This window comes from Netta rufina (assembly GCF_964035555.1).
Source record: "Netta rufina genome assembly, chromosome: 14".
Lineage (NCBI taxonomy): Eukaryota > Metazoa > Chordata > Aves > Anseriformes > Anatidae > Netta > Netta rufina.
The window spans coordinates 12184636-12198994 of NC_140137.1; the positions used below are offsets into that span (position 1 = coordinate 12184636).

At 50.1% G+C, this 14359-nt stretch overlaps 1 protein-coding gene across 2 annotated transcripts in view; it reads left to right on the plus strand.

Annotated features, from left to right (window-relative positions):
• Positions 1–3428: 3428 nt before the first annotated feature.
• EBF1 (EBF transcription factor 1) overlaps positions 3429–14359 on the plus strand; it is a gene marked incomplete at its 5' end in the record, with an annotated part of 270516 nt that continues 259585 nt past the window's right edge. For both annotated transcript variants that reach the window (XM_084295004.1, XM_084295005.1), the window contains 4 exons: positions 3429–3562; positions 4932–5088; positions 5405–5468; positions 5719–5774. In XM_084295004.1, the coding sequence (XP_084151130.1) occupies positions 3429–3562; positions 4932–5088; positions 5405–5468; positions 5719–5774 (411 nt within the window). The remainder of the gene's footprint in view (positions 3563–4931; positions 5089–5404; positions 5469–5718; positions 5775–14359) is intronic.

A 14359-nucleotide genomic window follows, 5' to 3' on the forward strand; every position in this document is an offset into this window, starting at 1 on the left:
TGGGTTGGTCGTGTTTTGGGAGCAAAGCCTTTGCCCACCCTGGGGAGCAAATTGCAGCCTGAGAATCTGCATGTGTTTTATTCCATGCTGTGCCATGAGAGCGCTCAGTGGGGGCTGCAGGAAGCCTTGATGTGCCATGACGGGGTTTCCTGCTGGACATTTAGGTTTGAGGTCCCTACCAGCCATGCCAGGACCCCCCCATGGCACGTGGCTGCCTCTTCCCGCTTGGTTTGCCTGCCACCTGAAGGGAAGGACAAGTCCAGCTTCCCACCTGAGCCTGGCATGAGGTGGGCTTAGTCCAGATGCTGCGGGGAAACTGAGGGCTGAATGCAGCCAGGAATCCTTTAAAATAAAAGCCCTGGTACATGGTACACAGTGGTTGGCCTCTGTGGGGTGGATGGAGAACAGAAGTCTCACCGCCTGCCACCAGCCCCCCGCACTTTTTTTTCCTTTCCCAAAGTCCTGACTTTCTCACCCTCTCCTCGTTTCAGCTCTGCTTTTCTTTCACACTCCCCCTGTGGGGGTTGAGCCGGTGTTTTAACCCTTTCATCCTTGCAGCAATTAGTTAGGAGCTTTGGGACTAGCTGTGAGGCATTTCCCCTGCCCAGTGCCCGATTGTTGGGCACGGAGGCACGTGCAAGGAAGAAAGTAACGGGGAGCTTGTCACTCCTGGTGTGGCTGTCTCTGCCCTGCAGAGGTGCCCTCAGCCTGCTGCTGGGCTGCTGCTCCCTGTGCAGCCAGGAGAAGGCACAGAACCAGTCCCCCAAATCACCCAAACAGATTTGGAGGGCAAAATCCACCAACTGCTCAGTCTGTTGATTCAAATGCATCATTTCTCCCTCGGCAGATCCCTGCCCTGGGAAAGGAGCAATCAGTGCAGGTGCAAATAGCTTTTAATTGCAAAATGTATCTCACCACGGAGGCACTTAGGCTGGATATGATACAACAGATAGAGCAGCAGCCTGGAGAAGCCCAATAAGCCAGAGCACTGCAGGGGCCAAACTGCTCCTATGCAATACCTATGGCGTAAATACTCGCGGCTGCCTGCCTGGCTGTGTTCTTCCAACTATCCCTGGGCTGTGCCACAGTCGGCTTATGTGAAAATTCAAATATCAGCTGCAGGGAATGTGAAAATTTGCTTTCTGTGGCAGTTCATGCATGAGAACGTGGCATATTTCAGATGCAAGTGTTTTGTGAGTGGACTCACCTACAGGCAGAGGATCAGGCACATGTTTTAGTGTCAGTGTGGTGCTGGCATGGGCTGGGTGCCAGCTTTTAAGCCAGAGCTCCCTGGGTGAGGTTTAGTGCCCCTTGCCCACCAGGTGACGTATAGACAGCTGGAAGCGGGTCCTATAGAGCTATCGGGGCGCCTATGGGGATGCGTACCAGTGTCTATAGTGCCTTGTAGCCAGGCTGCCTGTTCTGCAGGGCAGCTCAGAGGCCCTTAGCTGTGCTGAGCACAGCCTGGAGGGGGAGGGCAGCAGCAGTGGCAGCCCCTCCATTTCCCCCCACAGCCCCCTTCTGCTCCGCAGCAGCATCACTTGCACCTTAGGGAGTCAAAGGGGGCAGCGGGCAAAGGCACAGCTCAGACCTAACCGGAACAACTCACAGATTACCCACCCCAAAGCGGGGCTGGGGGGGGTCCCAGTCCCATCTCCTCCAGGTGACAGTGCCCTGGGGACACTTGCAGGGATTTTTACCTAAAGCGCCGCACAGGGCCGTGCAGGGGGAGGAACCCTGCTCTCAGACGGCACGGCGAGCTCCCTTCCACGGCGAGAGCCCGCGTGGGTGGCGGCCCCCCCGCGGCAGCAGCCACCCGCCGGGGGAGCAGCTCCGGGGGGATCGTGCGGGGACCCCCGGCGAGGGGTGCGGGCACTGCGGCGCTCCGAGCGGCCAGCCCAGCGCGGGCAGGGCTGCCTTTTTTTATTATTATTGTTATGATGATGATTATGATTATTTTCTTGTTTCCCCTAGGAAAACGGACCAACCCCAAGCGGACTTTTCCCCCGGGCCGTCCCGTTGGGAGGCGGTGCGCTCCTATCGCGCCCTGCCCGGGGATGGGAATAGGGAGAGGGATGAGAAAGGGATGTGCGGGGGTGGGGGGGGGCAGTTTGCAGCTGGGGAAGGTGCCGGGACAGGGGACGGGGATGCCCCGGGGGGGCCGCTCCGTGCCTCGCTCGGGCACCACCGGCTTTGGGCGGGGGTTCCCGGGGTGGGGGGTAATGGGGGGGGGCTGTGTCCCTCCTATATGTCCCCGACCCCCCCCCCGGGTGTCCCAGCACCGGTACCCGGCAGTGGGGTGGGGGGGGCCGGCCGGCAGCGCCACCGCCTCCTCGTTGAACAAAGGCGCGATCGCGTCTCTGTTAATTACCCCCCCCGGGTGGGGGGGGGGGGGGGCGCGGGGCAACTTTCCCCCGGGCCGTGCGGGCTGGGCGGGAGGGGCGGGGCTATGCTAATGAAGGGGGGCGTGTCCTCCCCCCCGCGGCTGCACCGCGCGGGCGGCCATTGGTTGAAAGGGAAAAGAGGGAGGGGGAGAGGTGACGCGATGCAAATGAGGAGGGGGCGTGTCTCCCCAGGCCCCGCCCCCCGGGCGCCGGGGCTGCGGGGCTCGTGTCGGGCGGCGGGGCCAGTCAAAGTGGCTCCCATAGGGAGAGGCGGCGGGTCCGGGCCGGCGCTGCGGGAGAGGGAGGGAGGGGGCGCGGGCAGCGGGAGCCCCAGGGTCTCCCTCCGTCCGTCTGTCCGTCCGTCCGTGCCGCCGCGGGTGCGCCCCTCTCGCTCCCTTCCCGGCGTGCGCCCGGCTCCGCCAAGTCGCTTCCTGCGCTGCTGAAGGAGGGAGGAGAGAGCGCTTCGGCTGGGAGAGAAGAGAAGAAAAGAGGGAGAAAAGAAAGAAAGAAAAGAGAGAGGGGGAAAGGAGAGGGAGAGAGAGGGGGGGGAAACTTGCCTCTCTTGTCACTGGAAAATGACACTTGATGTAGCAGAGCCTGCCGCAGCTCCCGTCCGTCCCATTGTTTCTTAAACTGCCAGCCAAGATTTTTTTTCTTTTTTTTTTTTTTTTTTCCTGCTGCCATCCGAGGGGTGTCTTCATACAAAAGGGACTTCAAGTACTCCTCCGGCTTGTGAGCGCTGCAACCAGCCCCCAGCACCCCGCAAGCCCCTCCAAGCACCCAAACAAACTGCACACGCAGCAAACAGCAGCAACAAAACCGGGCTCTGATTGCCTCTGGATTTTTTTTTTTTTTTTAATGTGCGTGCCTGTGTTTGCTTTCTCTGACTTGCTTTGATTCCCGAGATCAGCTGCAGAGAGAGAAAGAGAGAGAGAAACAAAAACACACATAACAGTCCGCCTGGCGATTTCATCACTATATATATATATATATTATTTTTTTTTTCGAGTAAAGAAGGAAGATTTGCGCTCTTGTTTCTGATTCATGTTTGGGATTCAGGAAAGCATCCAGCGGAGTGGGAGCAGCATGAAGGAAGAGCCCCTCGGCGCGGGGATGAACGCGGTGCGGACGTGGATGCAGGGAGCCGGCGTCCTGGACGCCAGCACGGCCGCTCAGAGGTAGGCAGGCTCCGCGCCCGCGCCCCGCTCCGCACCCCGGGGCTCCTGCAGCGCTGCTTCCCCCGGGCATCGCCTTTACCCCCCCCCCAGCACCACCAAAAAGCCGGCTCCGGAGCTCTGCTGCCAGCAGGGAGTCGCGCGTAGATGCGGCCAGTTAAATATTTCTCCCTCTCGTCCCGTAGGAAGGACTTTTTTTATTATAAAAAAAAAAAAAATCAGCATCGTAACAATAAAGGAAGCGGCGAGTCCTGCTAGGTAGGGATAGATAGGTTTTAATCTCTCGAGCCTCTTGTGTTCGCGCGGAGGAAGGAGTTTTCAAAACTATGTTTGCTGCCGATTTAGTCTTAAGATCTCCAAATGACACTTTCCTCCTCCGATAAGCCCCGAGTTGTGCACGGATGTCTCCAAAATATATTTCTTTACTTCTCTTTCTTATCCTCGTCAGCATCAGCAGCTTCCCTCCTTCTCCCCCGATAAGCGGGGAGTTTTGCGAAGCTTTCTCGAGGAGAAATTAAATTCGAAGCCTCTTTGTAAAACCACTGCCACTTATCTTAGATTTCTAAAAAAGAAATCCTTTCAACCGGGAGGTGGATTTGGCAGAGCTGCACCCAGCCTCGCCTTCTCTCTCGTTTCTCCTTCTCCCCATCCTCTTCCCCGGGAAAAATAAAAACCGATGCCGGAACCGCAGCCTGAGCCCTGGAGCCGGCAGCAGCCCAGAAGTTTGGTGTTGACATCTCCCGGTGTCTCCCACCTCGCCCCGCACCCCTCCCTTTGGAGCCCTCTAAGGAAGGGAAAGTTGTGCAGGGACAACCCTGAAATATTTCAAGTTGTCTCCTCGGCTGCCCTCGCGGTGTTTACCCACCACTCCGGCGAGGGGAGGAAAGGCTCAGCAGGACTGAAACTGAAAGATAAGGCACATGGGCGCTCCGGTGACAGCTTCGAGCCGACTTTGAGAAGTGGCAGGAGCATGCCGCTCCGCGGGGCAACGCGCCGCAGGGGCTGAGCGCTCCCCGCCATGCAGGGCCGGCTGCGAGCCGCCACGGCCCCCGGGGAGGGTTGGTGGGTGCCGGCTGGGGGTGCCGGGGGGGATGCTCGGGGCTCCGGGCTGCCCGCAGGGCGGGATATGGTCGGGGTCGTGCCGCGCTCCCGGCCCCGCGGGGCTCCGACGTGGCCGCTCTGGAGCACGACTTTGCCCCGGCCCGGAGGGAAGAGCCCTGAGGAGGGGTCAGGGAGGGATGCTCGGTCCCCGGGGAACCCATCGGGGTCCCGCAGGGTCCCTGTGGGGGAAGGCACGGGGCCGGGAGCGGGCCGGGGGGGCGTGAGGCCGCGCCGTCGGGGCTGCCGCTAACCCGGCTCTTTGTGGTCCCAGCGGAGTGGGTCTGGCCCGGGCTCACTTCGAGAAGCAGCCTCCTTCCAACCTGAGGAAATCCAACTTTTTCCACTTCGTCCTGGCTCTGTACGACCGGCAGGGGCAGCCCGTGGAGATCGAGCGCACCGCCTTCGTGGGCTTCGTGGAGAAGGAGAAGGTGAGTAACCCGGGGCCCCGCGGGGACCCGGCCACCTTTCCCGGGCCCTCCCCGCTCTGTTCCCCCGGGGCCTCGGCACCGGCTCGTCCCGGGAGCCTCCGCCGCCTCCCGGCCGCCTCGATCTCCCCTCGGCCCAGAGGGCAGCTGGGGGGGTCTCCCTTATCCCCCCGTATGCCTGGGGCAGGGGAAGTTGTCCAGAGCTGCCTCTTCCAGCCCCGGGGCCGCCCGGCACCCAAGCGCTGGAGAAGCTTCCTGCGATGTATTTATCATTTCTCTCCCCCCCTTTCCCCATCTCCCTTGTCTTCTTCGAATTCAGGAAGCCAACAGCGAAAAGACCAACAACGGGATCCACTACCGCCTGCAGCTGCTCTACAGCAACGGTAAGGGCTGGGAGCCCCCGGGGGCAGCCCCGACACCGCCACCTCGGGGAACCCGGGCTGCAAAACCCGACGGGGACCCGGGGAGCCGCCGTCCCGGCCCCCTCCTCTCCGCGCATCCCCGCTCTCGGTGCCCGGCTGGGGCGGGGGGCACCGGCCGGGACCCCCGACGGCTCCGAGCCCTCGGGCGAGCCCAAGCGTGGTCCCACCACCGCCGGCCGGCCCCGCTCCTCACTCCTCTGCCTTGTTTCAGGGATCAGGACGGAGCAGGATTTCTACGTTCGCCTCATCGACTCCATGACCAAGCAGGTGGGTGCTGCGGGGGCGGCCGGCGGGGCTCGGCGGGGCGGCCCGAGGAGGCGAAAAACCCTCCCCCGGTGCTGAGCGGTGCGGAAAGGTTCCCTCTTGGGTTGTAAAGGGGCTGCCCGAGCTCCCCGCTCCGCACTCGAGCAGCGCCGGGGGTTTTAGGGCCGGGCTGGGGGGCGGCCCGACCCCGACGGCTGGGCTGCGGGACAGGCGAGGAGGGTCCCCGCGGGGAGCAGCCCGGAGCCGGGCTGCGGGGGAAGCTCCGCAAAAAAAAAAAAACACAAAAAAACAACCCTGGCGGCTCTCCAGCCGGCCCGAGCCGGGGGCTGTTTAGCCGCTTAATTGTCAGAATTAACCTCCCGGCCCCCCCTCCCCTTTCCCCAGCCCACCAAGCGCAGGGAGCACAAGCCGCTGCTCGGGCGCCGGGGCTCGGATTTGTCTTTGCTTCAGTTGCGCTGGGTGTAAAGGAGGAGCGATGAGATCGGGGCGGATTTGCATGTCGGAAGGGCCCCCCGAAAAGCTGCGCGGGGAGCGGCGAGCGCCTTGGGCGGCTTCGAGGAGGGCTGTAGGGCAGCAGAGCTTGTAAATGGATTAACCCGAATTTGGAGCTTGCTCTTTAGCTTTCCAAACAGAGTAATAACGTGCGCGTCTACCTGTAAAAAAAAAAAAACAACACACTTCGGTATGAAAGCAGGGTTTTTACAAAGAGACTGTCTGAACAAATCGATTCTCCCTTCTTTTTTAAAAAAACGTTGCTCTAGCTTTCTCTTCTGCTCCTGTCAGAATCTTTTTGCCTTGTAATGCATTTCTTTTAAATAGTGGGGACGTTTTTAAACCCTTTTATCTTCAAGATGTGTTGTTTTCCTAAATCTGTTTTGCTAGTCAAAAAAAAAAAAAAATCTTAAATTTTATTTAATCTAAGAAAAGGAAAACAATACGCTTTTTTCTTCTTCTTCTTTTTTTTTTTCCTTTCTTTTCTTTTTTTCCTGTCTCTCTCTCTTTTTTTTTTTTTTTTTTTCTTTCTTTTTTCACTGATAGAAAGTAAATCACTGTATTTTCAAACCCAGTTGTCTGCAGGGGAAAAAAACTCCTGGCTTCTACTTGGGTTTCTTTTTCTACAGCAAAACATAAAGCTCCAAGGGCTAAGTTTGTTTTAGAAAACTCTCTTTGATGGTCCCAAAACATCTTTTCCTGCTATTGAAGACCGTCTTTCAACAGAGAGGGGAAAAAAAGGAGGGGGGGGGGGACTTGGATGAATTTTACTGGACAATCCACTATGCATCTGAACTCTGTTAAACCATACACTTCCAAACAGAGCCCATTCTCTGTAGGAATTAAAACAGCAGCAATAAACCCTTTTCCACAGCAAGCCTTGGAAAGTGTTTGCTGCCGTTCCTTGTTTTTCAGGCACGAATAGGTTAGTTTGTCTTAAAAGAAACAAAATCTTTCTAATATGTGAACTCTCTTTAGTTCTTTTGGAGCTTGGGTCTTTCACTGCAGACCGTATGAGAGAGACCATCAATAAATATTATCTTTAAATAGCTTTCCTATCATTACGGAAATGCAAAAGCCTCTGTTCATAATCCTGTTGAAAACAGATCCCTGAACTCATGTAGAGCAATGGATTCAAAATAATTTTCTTAACAAAGGCATCTTGCATATGAAGAGTTCATCCTAAGGCACTGTTTGACCTCTTGGTCTCTCATTATTATCAAGTCATCAGAGGGTCTTTGGAGAGAAAGGGGAAAAGAAACCCCGAGATACAGTTTATTTGTAAAACATACCATGTAGCTTTAAAGCGCATTCACAATGAAAAAAAATCTGTCTGATTTCAGGAAGTCTTACAAAAACAAAGTTAGTACAAATTACAGATTTTGGGTAAAGTGTAAGGGAGTTGAGAAGCGAGGATCTGAAAACAAAAGCTCTCTGAACTTGTATTAGAAAGCAGGGAGCGAAGGGATGTTTTAAACAAACATGTTTGCTTACATATTAGTTTTGTGAATATAATTTCTTTAGGCATGTCTATAATTGCTTGTGAAAAATAGGGCATTGTCATGTCAAAACTGTGACATGTGCCAGTCCATATTTCTGAGGAGCCAGAGGCTAAAATCCCCTCCTGTCTTCTTTCTTTATTTTTTCTAAATTCTTTATTTTTTAAAAGTGAAATTATTTCAGAGTGCTGATCGCTTCGGTTAGTGAATGCTTATTAGGAAGCGAAGTACAACACATGACAGAAGCTCACCCAAATGTTGAATGTATCATTTATATTTTACGACAGTGAATTATATAGAAGAATCTCAAGTAACTTTCAAATCATCAAACTGTAATTAAATATTGCAAAGACTGTCTGAAAATTCTTTAATTTTTAATGAAAGTTAAATATATATTGTCAGCCTACTTGAAGGTGTAGTATTTTAGTGCATGACGCTCAGAACAAATTGGATAATGAAATGATTACTTTTAAATGAAACTGTTGCAGAAGCATACATGTTTCAGCTGGCAAGTAGCTTCTCAATACTCACACACGCATGTTCACACACTCAATAATTGTGAATTCCCAGACTGAAATTACAGCTACTCTGAGGTTTCTGGTGGCAAATTAAAAATCCCACAGAAGCAAAGCTTGAATGAGTTAGGTTCCCTAGATCATACAGGAAAGTATCTGTGGCTCTTTCCTTATAGTATGCATATATATATATATATGTCCATACATATATATATGTGTGGACAAATAAGATTTAACTATATTCTCTTTGTCTCACAATTATAAATTACAAAGTTTTGCACAGCTGTGGATTATTAAGTTAGGTAAGATAAAATAAAATTTATTCTGCAAATCAGACCTGGCTTTCTGTATGTTGGACCACTTGTAGATTTAACTTAAATGTCCCATTAAGCAGCATGCATTATATCAGCAGGTAGACGGACAGGGCTTCATGTGCTGAATGCTGTGAATGCTGTGTGTGTAATAAATAGCAGATATTCCTTGTTCTGTGGTTCTTGATCTGAATAAGTCAGGGTTTATCATTGTTTGTGTGACTATGCCTGACTATGAAACTAGTCCACGAGCCTTGCCATAGGTGTAGCACGGGGAGGGCCGTGTGCTGTTGTGTGTGTACGTTTTCTCCCGGCTGCGATGCACTATGGGAAGCAGGGCTGGGTAGTGGCGTTACTGAACTAACCACAGATTTTGTCACTGACTACATCCCAGGGCAGGTCTAGGGTGTATGTATTAACTATGCATGCACTCGCTCAAAACACGAGCTTTTGTTGCACGCGCGCTCCTTGGTGGTCTGGGCTGTGGGACTTCTGAATGGGAAACTCAGTCAGGTTTGGGCTCAAAATGCATCGTTTCCAGTTATACCCAGGGTAATGTGCTTGGCCTTTGGTGGTGGCCCCGGAGAAGTGCTGGGTACGATGGTAATTGCCTGCCTTTGAGGAGTCTTGCTCCGACTCTAAAATGCGTGCCCGTCATTTTAAAATTGTAAATACTGCGCATAAATCGTTTATGTTGGGGGAAGTTCTTTTCAGTTAGGGTAACAACACTCAGCGTCAATGCTGTCTTAATTAAATTTTCTTTTATGTTATCTTGGCACCTCATTTTATGTCGGGTTCACATTCCTAATGTGTTCAAAACCCTGTAGGATCCCAAACTTTATAGCTGTTGCTATCTGTAAACCGGCAGCTTCTACTGCAGTAGGTCTGGCGTTAACGGTGATGCATTTTGAAATTGTCTGCAAAATGTGAAATATGTCTGCTCAAATAAAAGCAGAATTTTTAGGCAAGTCTGAGGATTTTAATGTATTTACAGAGAAGAGATGCCTTCCACTTCTTCAGCTGTATTTTCATAAAGTTGAGATATTTCACTATTAGGAAAGATGGAGGAAATAAATCTGAAATACTTGTTCCCCACCCATTTTTCCTTCAGCCTTTCTCATTCATAAGATATAACGGATGGTAATATAGCTCAGGCATCTTAAAAATCATAAGTTTTGCAAGATAGCTATTGTCTATTGTTGAGAACCCTCATGAGTGAAAAATCCTTCCTTCAGACTTGAGCTCTGTTTACGTTTTGCTTTTTTTCAGTACTGTAACTCTGGATGCAAATGGTTTTTCTGTTGCTTTCTCTATGATATTCTCTGATGTATGCAGATATTTGATCAGTTCTCTATTCTGTGCATAGCCTGGCCCTTCTCTGGCAGCTACACGCATGGGAAAAAAATGTTATCAATAAGTTCAGAGGAGCCTCAGCAGACTCAGAGAAATTTCACACAAACATAAAACAAAACCTAACCCCTGTGACGGGGAAAGTTTACATTGCGCCAGATTTTAGCAGCTTTCTTGTTCCTTTGGTGAGATGTCAGAAGCGCAGGTGATTTTAATTTTCTTGTACAGAGAGGAACGGAGAAGTTTGGAATTTGCATGCATGATCAGGACCTGTGTTTGGGAAAATGTAAACTCATCACAGTGGAAAATGTGTTGTTTGGAGTCTGAGGGTGAAAACAAAGCTGAGGATTTTGGAGAGACTGCCTGAGCCAGATGGCCTGGTGCATTCCCAGTCTGGCAGCCCAACTGCTCCCTCCTGTATAATATACAGCCATTTGTTCTGGGATATTTACGCTAGAGCTGTTTCCATGTGAATGTTTGAAAACCATTAAAAATGAACATATTAGGAGAGATAAATTTATTTAATTTGTGTGAATACGTCGATAAGCAAGCTGTGTATCAAAGGCAGGGGGAGACTGGATAAAATAATTAGATGCTACTGAATTGTGCGCTGAGACGCAGCACGAACTAAACGTCCTCTCCTGGGGACCCATTGCTGTGCTGCTTGTCCGGCATAAACCGGACTGGGAAGGGTAGAAATTCTGCCTGGGCGAGGAGTGAAAAACTTGGGTAATTAGGGGTTAAGCACTCGAAGCCAAATAAATGCAATGCACTGAATTTGCAGCGTTCTCTGTGTAGATATATAGCGGATACAAGCCTAATCCTCGCTGGGTGAAATCCTGGCCCATCTGAAGTCAATTGCAAAACTCCTATTGAATTCGGTGGGGCCAGGATTTTATTTTCTCTCTGTGTGTATGTCTGTATACGTCACTGCAAATCATTTTAGTTCAGTTTTGAAAAGACCCTCATTCTAATGAGTTTTTTTTTCCTCCTTTATTTCAGTAAAGGAGATAGTTTGTTTTGCGAAACAGATGAGGAATTTGAAAGCGAGTGGATTTAGATGCACGCTGGTGATTTCTCTCATTCTGTCCCTCTTTTAAAATCAAGGCTGTGACATAACTGAATACTATAATGGCCATGAGCTCAGTCCTTCAAGCTTGTTTCTCATCCAGCTCAGAGAGCAGGATTGCCTGACTGGCAACTTGATGCTACGAGGCGATTCTGCCCGCAGTTGTACCAGCATAAATCTGGATTTATTCAGGAATAGCTAAGGATGGAATCTGCCTTTAAATCTTTCCAACTTACTTGTCAACTATTTTACTGCTTTATTCTGCCGTCTTTACTCGTGAAAAACTGGTTTAAATGAGAACTGTAGTCTTGGCTTTTATATTACCTCCCTCCCCTTTATTTTATTTTTTATGAACTCTCACTGAAAACTTTTTCAAATTGTTGGATGCACTTGTCTAGAAATGACTGGGATGTGCTCAATTTAGTAATTTTTATGTGTTGGCAAGTAGTGAATTGCATTTGATTTAACTTTTTTATGCAGCTTTATTTAAATGGAAGCGAGGAGTCTTATATTTCGACATTAGTTTTTTGGGGCCTGATTTTGAAATTCATTTGTGCATGAGTGATTGTTACTCACTGAGGCTTCTTGTAGAAAGGTTACTTATGTGAGTAATGGTTTACAAATGTAAGCTGAGTTTTGCGGGGAAATATTTAAGTTCAGGAGAATAAAATCTATTTCGAAATGCTTATGGGATGCACCGAGTCAAAACTACAAGAAGTAAACAAAAAGGAAAAACAAAGTCTATAATTTTCATTTCCTTTGCTGGTGTTTTGTTGTGCAACTCTGATGTGTATTTGAAGGCTTATTTTTAGCTCTGCTGTGGTCTAAGTTTATACACTGTAACTTTCACTTTATCTCTTATTAATGTGATCTCTATTTGACAAAATTGTGATGATGTTCGTGCGGCGGGGACTCCTGCCACAGTCAGCCTGTGTCAAAGCCTGAACGTTAATTAAAAAAAATAAAAAAAATAAATCAGATGGCTTTGTTAAAAGAGTCTCTTTTCAAATCTTAAAGTTAAATATTTTCACAACGGTAACATCGTAGACCCTTCCTGTAAAAATACTTCTGGCAGCTATAAAGATGTGAAACTTTAGCAGTTCCTGTTTCCCTTTTGCAACTAATTGTAGAATTGGTGTTTTAGAGCAGCACCGTTTGAAAGGCGGTAGAGGGTCTGTAACGCTCTCAGGGAGTCACTCATGGGAGTAAACAGCTGGTGCTTTGCACACCCGTTTGCACAAGTATATTAGGAAATAGGAATGGGAGTTGGGGATGAGAAGTGAACTGGGCAATTCCTCCTGCTTCCTAAAATTCCCTAGAAATTCCTGGTGGAATAGGCTGTATGGAAGGACCTGCACTTAACAGTGAGAAACCGCGGTGTGCATCAGTGCAATATTAGTAGTCAAATGCAAACAAAGTGAAAAGCAAATCCTTAACGTAGACGAAGGCTGAAGAATGTCATGCACGCAAAGAAGGGATCACTGACGTTAAACACAACAGACAAGGTGATTATGTACCACAGTGTTGACTCTGTCCGTTCATTATTGCTATTTAGTTGAGTTATTTAAGCGGGTACCTGGAGGTTAAGTAAGCATAGCAGCAGGAAGAGAAGGGGAAGAGAGAGAGGAGGGGAGAAAAGAAAGGTTTTGTGTTCTGCTTGGTCATTTCTACTGCTGCCTTGAATTCACTGGCAACAAGGTAACCCAGGCTGGGCAAATTTATTTTAAGGTTTGAAAGTCTAAGAAGGGGGAGCCAAGCCCAGCAGTCCTCTCTCGGGCACCATGTCATGCTGTGCCAGGTGAGGGGGGACCGGAGGTGTTTGTCTCCACTGACGGCCTCAGGAGCAGATCTGCGCTGCGCTCTCAGAAGCAGATTATTTTTTGATTATTTGCTGATTAGGTCCAACAAGAGCCCTGAGCTTTGCCTGTACCTGGCCGGTCCCACTGCCAGGTACAACCTGTTCTGGGGTTTTCTGGAGTCTTTGCAGCGTCCCTGCTGATCCCGCTGTTGTCAGCTGGTTCCTTTGGTTCCCTGGTTTTGGCTAGAATCTTCATCCCGTCTTCTCCTTTAAGGCACGGGAATGAGGATCTTCTGAATTTGTCCCGGCTCCTGACGTACACCCCCATGCATGTCTGTACAGGCATCTTCCAAACCAGCTGTGGCCCCTGGGCCACCGCTGGGAAAGCATCCCTATGTGCTGCATCCAGCAGCTGCCAGGGAAGAGAGGTCCCAGCCTGGGTCAGGGCTTTGCTGGTGGCTGTGCTGTGAGGGCTTTGCATGTATCCCACAGCCACGTTTGTGTCTCCTGCATGTGCTGGGCTCACAGCCTGTGTCTCTCTCTGGTGGGACTGAGGGGCAGAAGCTGGCGAGGCTCTGTACCTGGTGCAATGGCACTGGAGGTCTCTGTTCTTTCTCCTCAGCAGCAAAATTATACTGGCTTCCAGGTTGTGGGGAAATACACGCAGCAAAACTGAAAGGGAATGATTTAAATTAGCAGAGACAACACAGAGCCATTCCTGATATTGTTTATAGAATTGCTAAATCATTTTATAATGCATAATATTAAGATTGAGTACTACTAATATAATGATGTTAAAAAATCGGCTCATGACTCTTCAGATTTGTGTGTCCTGGGAGTCCTGCCTCCGTTGTAGGTATGACACCTCTTACCTTTAACGGGTTATATTTGCAAGGACTGGGAAAGCAGTTCACATGATCTCACTCCATCAAGTATCAAGATACTAATGAGAAAAAAACAAGGTATTTTCCACACTTCCTTATCAGAACGATCTCATTCCATAAAATATATTTTCTCCATATAACCTATTATTATTTTTTTTTAACTTTCAAAAACTAATTTAATGTTAGCTTTAGGGATACCTATATCAGATGTCATTTTACCTGCGGGTTTGTTTTCCTGATTTATTCCTAAGTCTGTATTTTAGAGGCTGGCAGGGTCCCACCACGTGTTGAGGGCAGAGCTGATGCTGGGAAGCAGGCTTGTTGATCTGATCCCGGCTGTGCACTGGCACCCTGAACGATTCAGGAACCTCAGTGCCGTCAAAAGTTGCCGTTGCAAAGGCAATTTCTTTTCTGTCTTGATTTGCTGCTGGGGGCAATGGGACAACCCGGAGCAGATACTGCCCAGCTGCCGGTATTTAGGGGGTGAATCAGCAGTTACAAGCCAGGGCTGTGTGTGTGTGCGGGCAGAAAGCAAAACTCTGTCCGGATCCGATGGAAACTCTCTAGAGCGAGCGGTAACTCTGCTGGTATGTGACGCCGATCCCTCGCCGTCGCTCCCGGTCCTGCTGGTGGGAGGGCTGCAAAAATCGACTCTTCTTGAAAGGCGAAT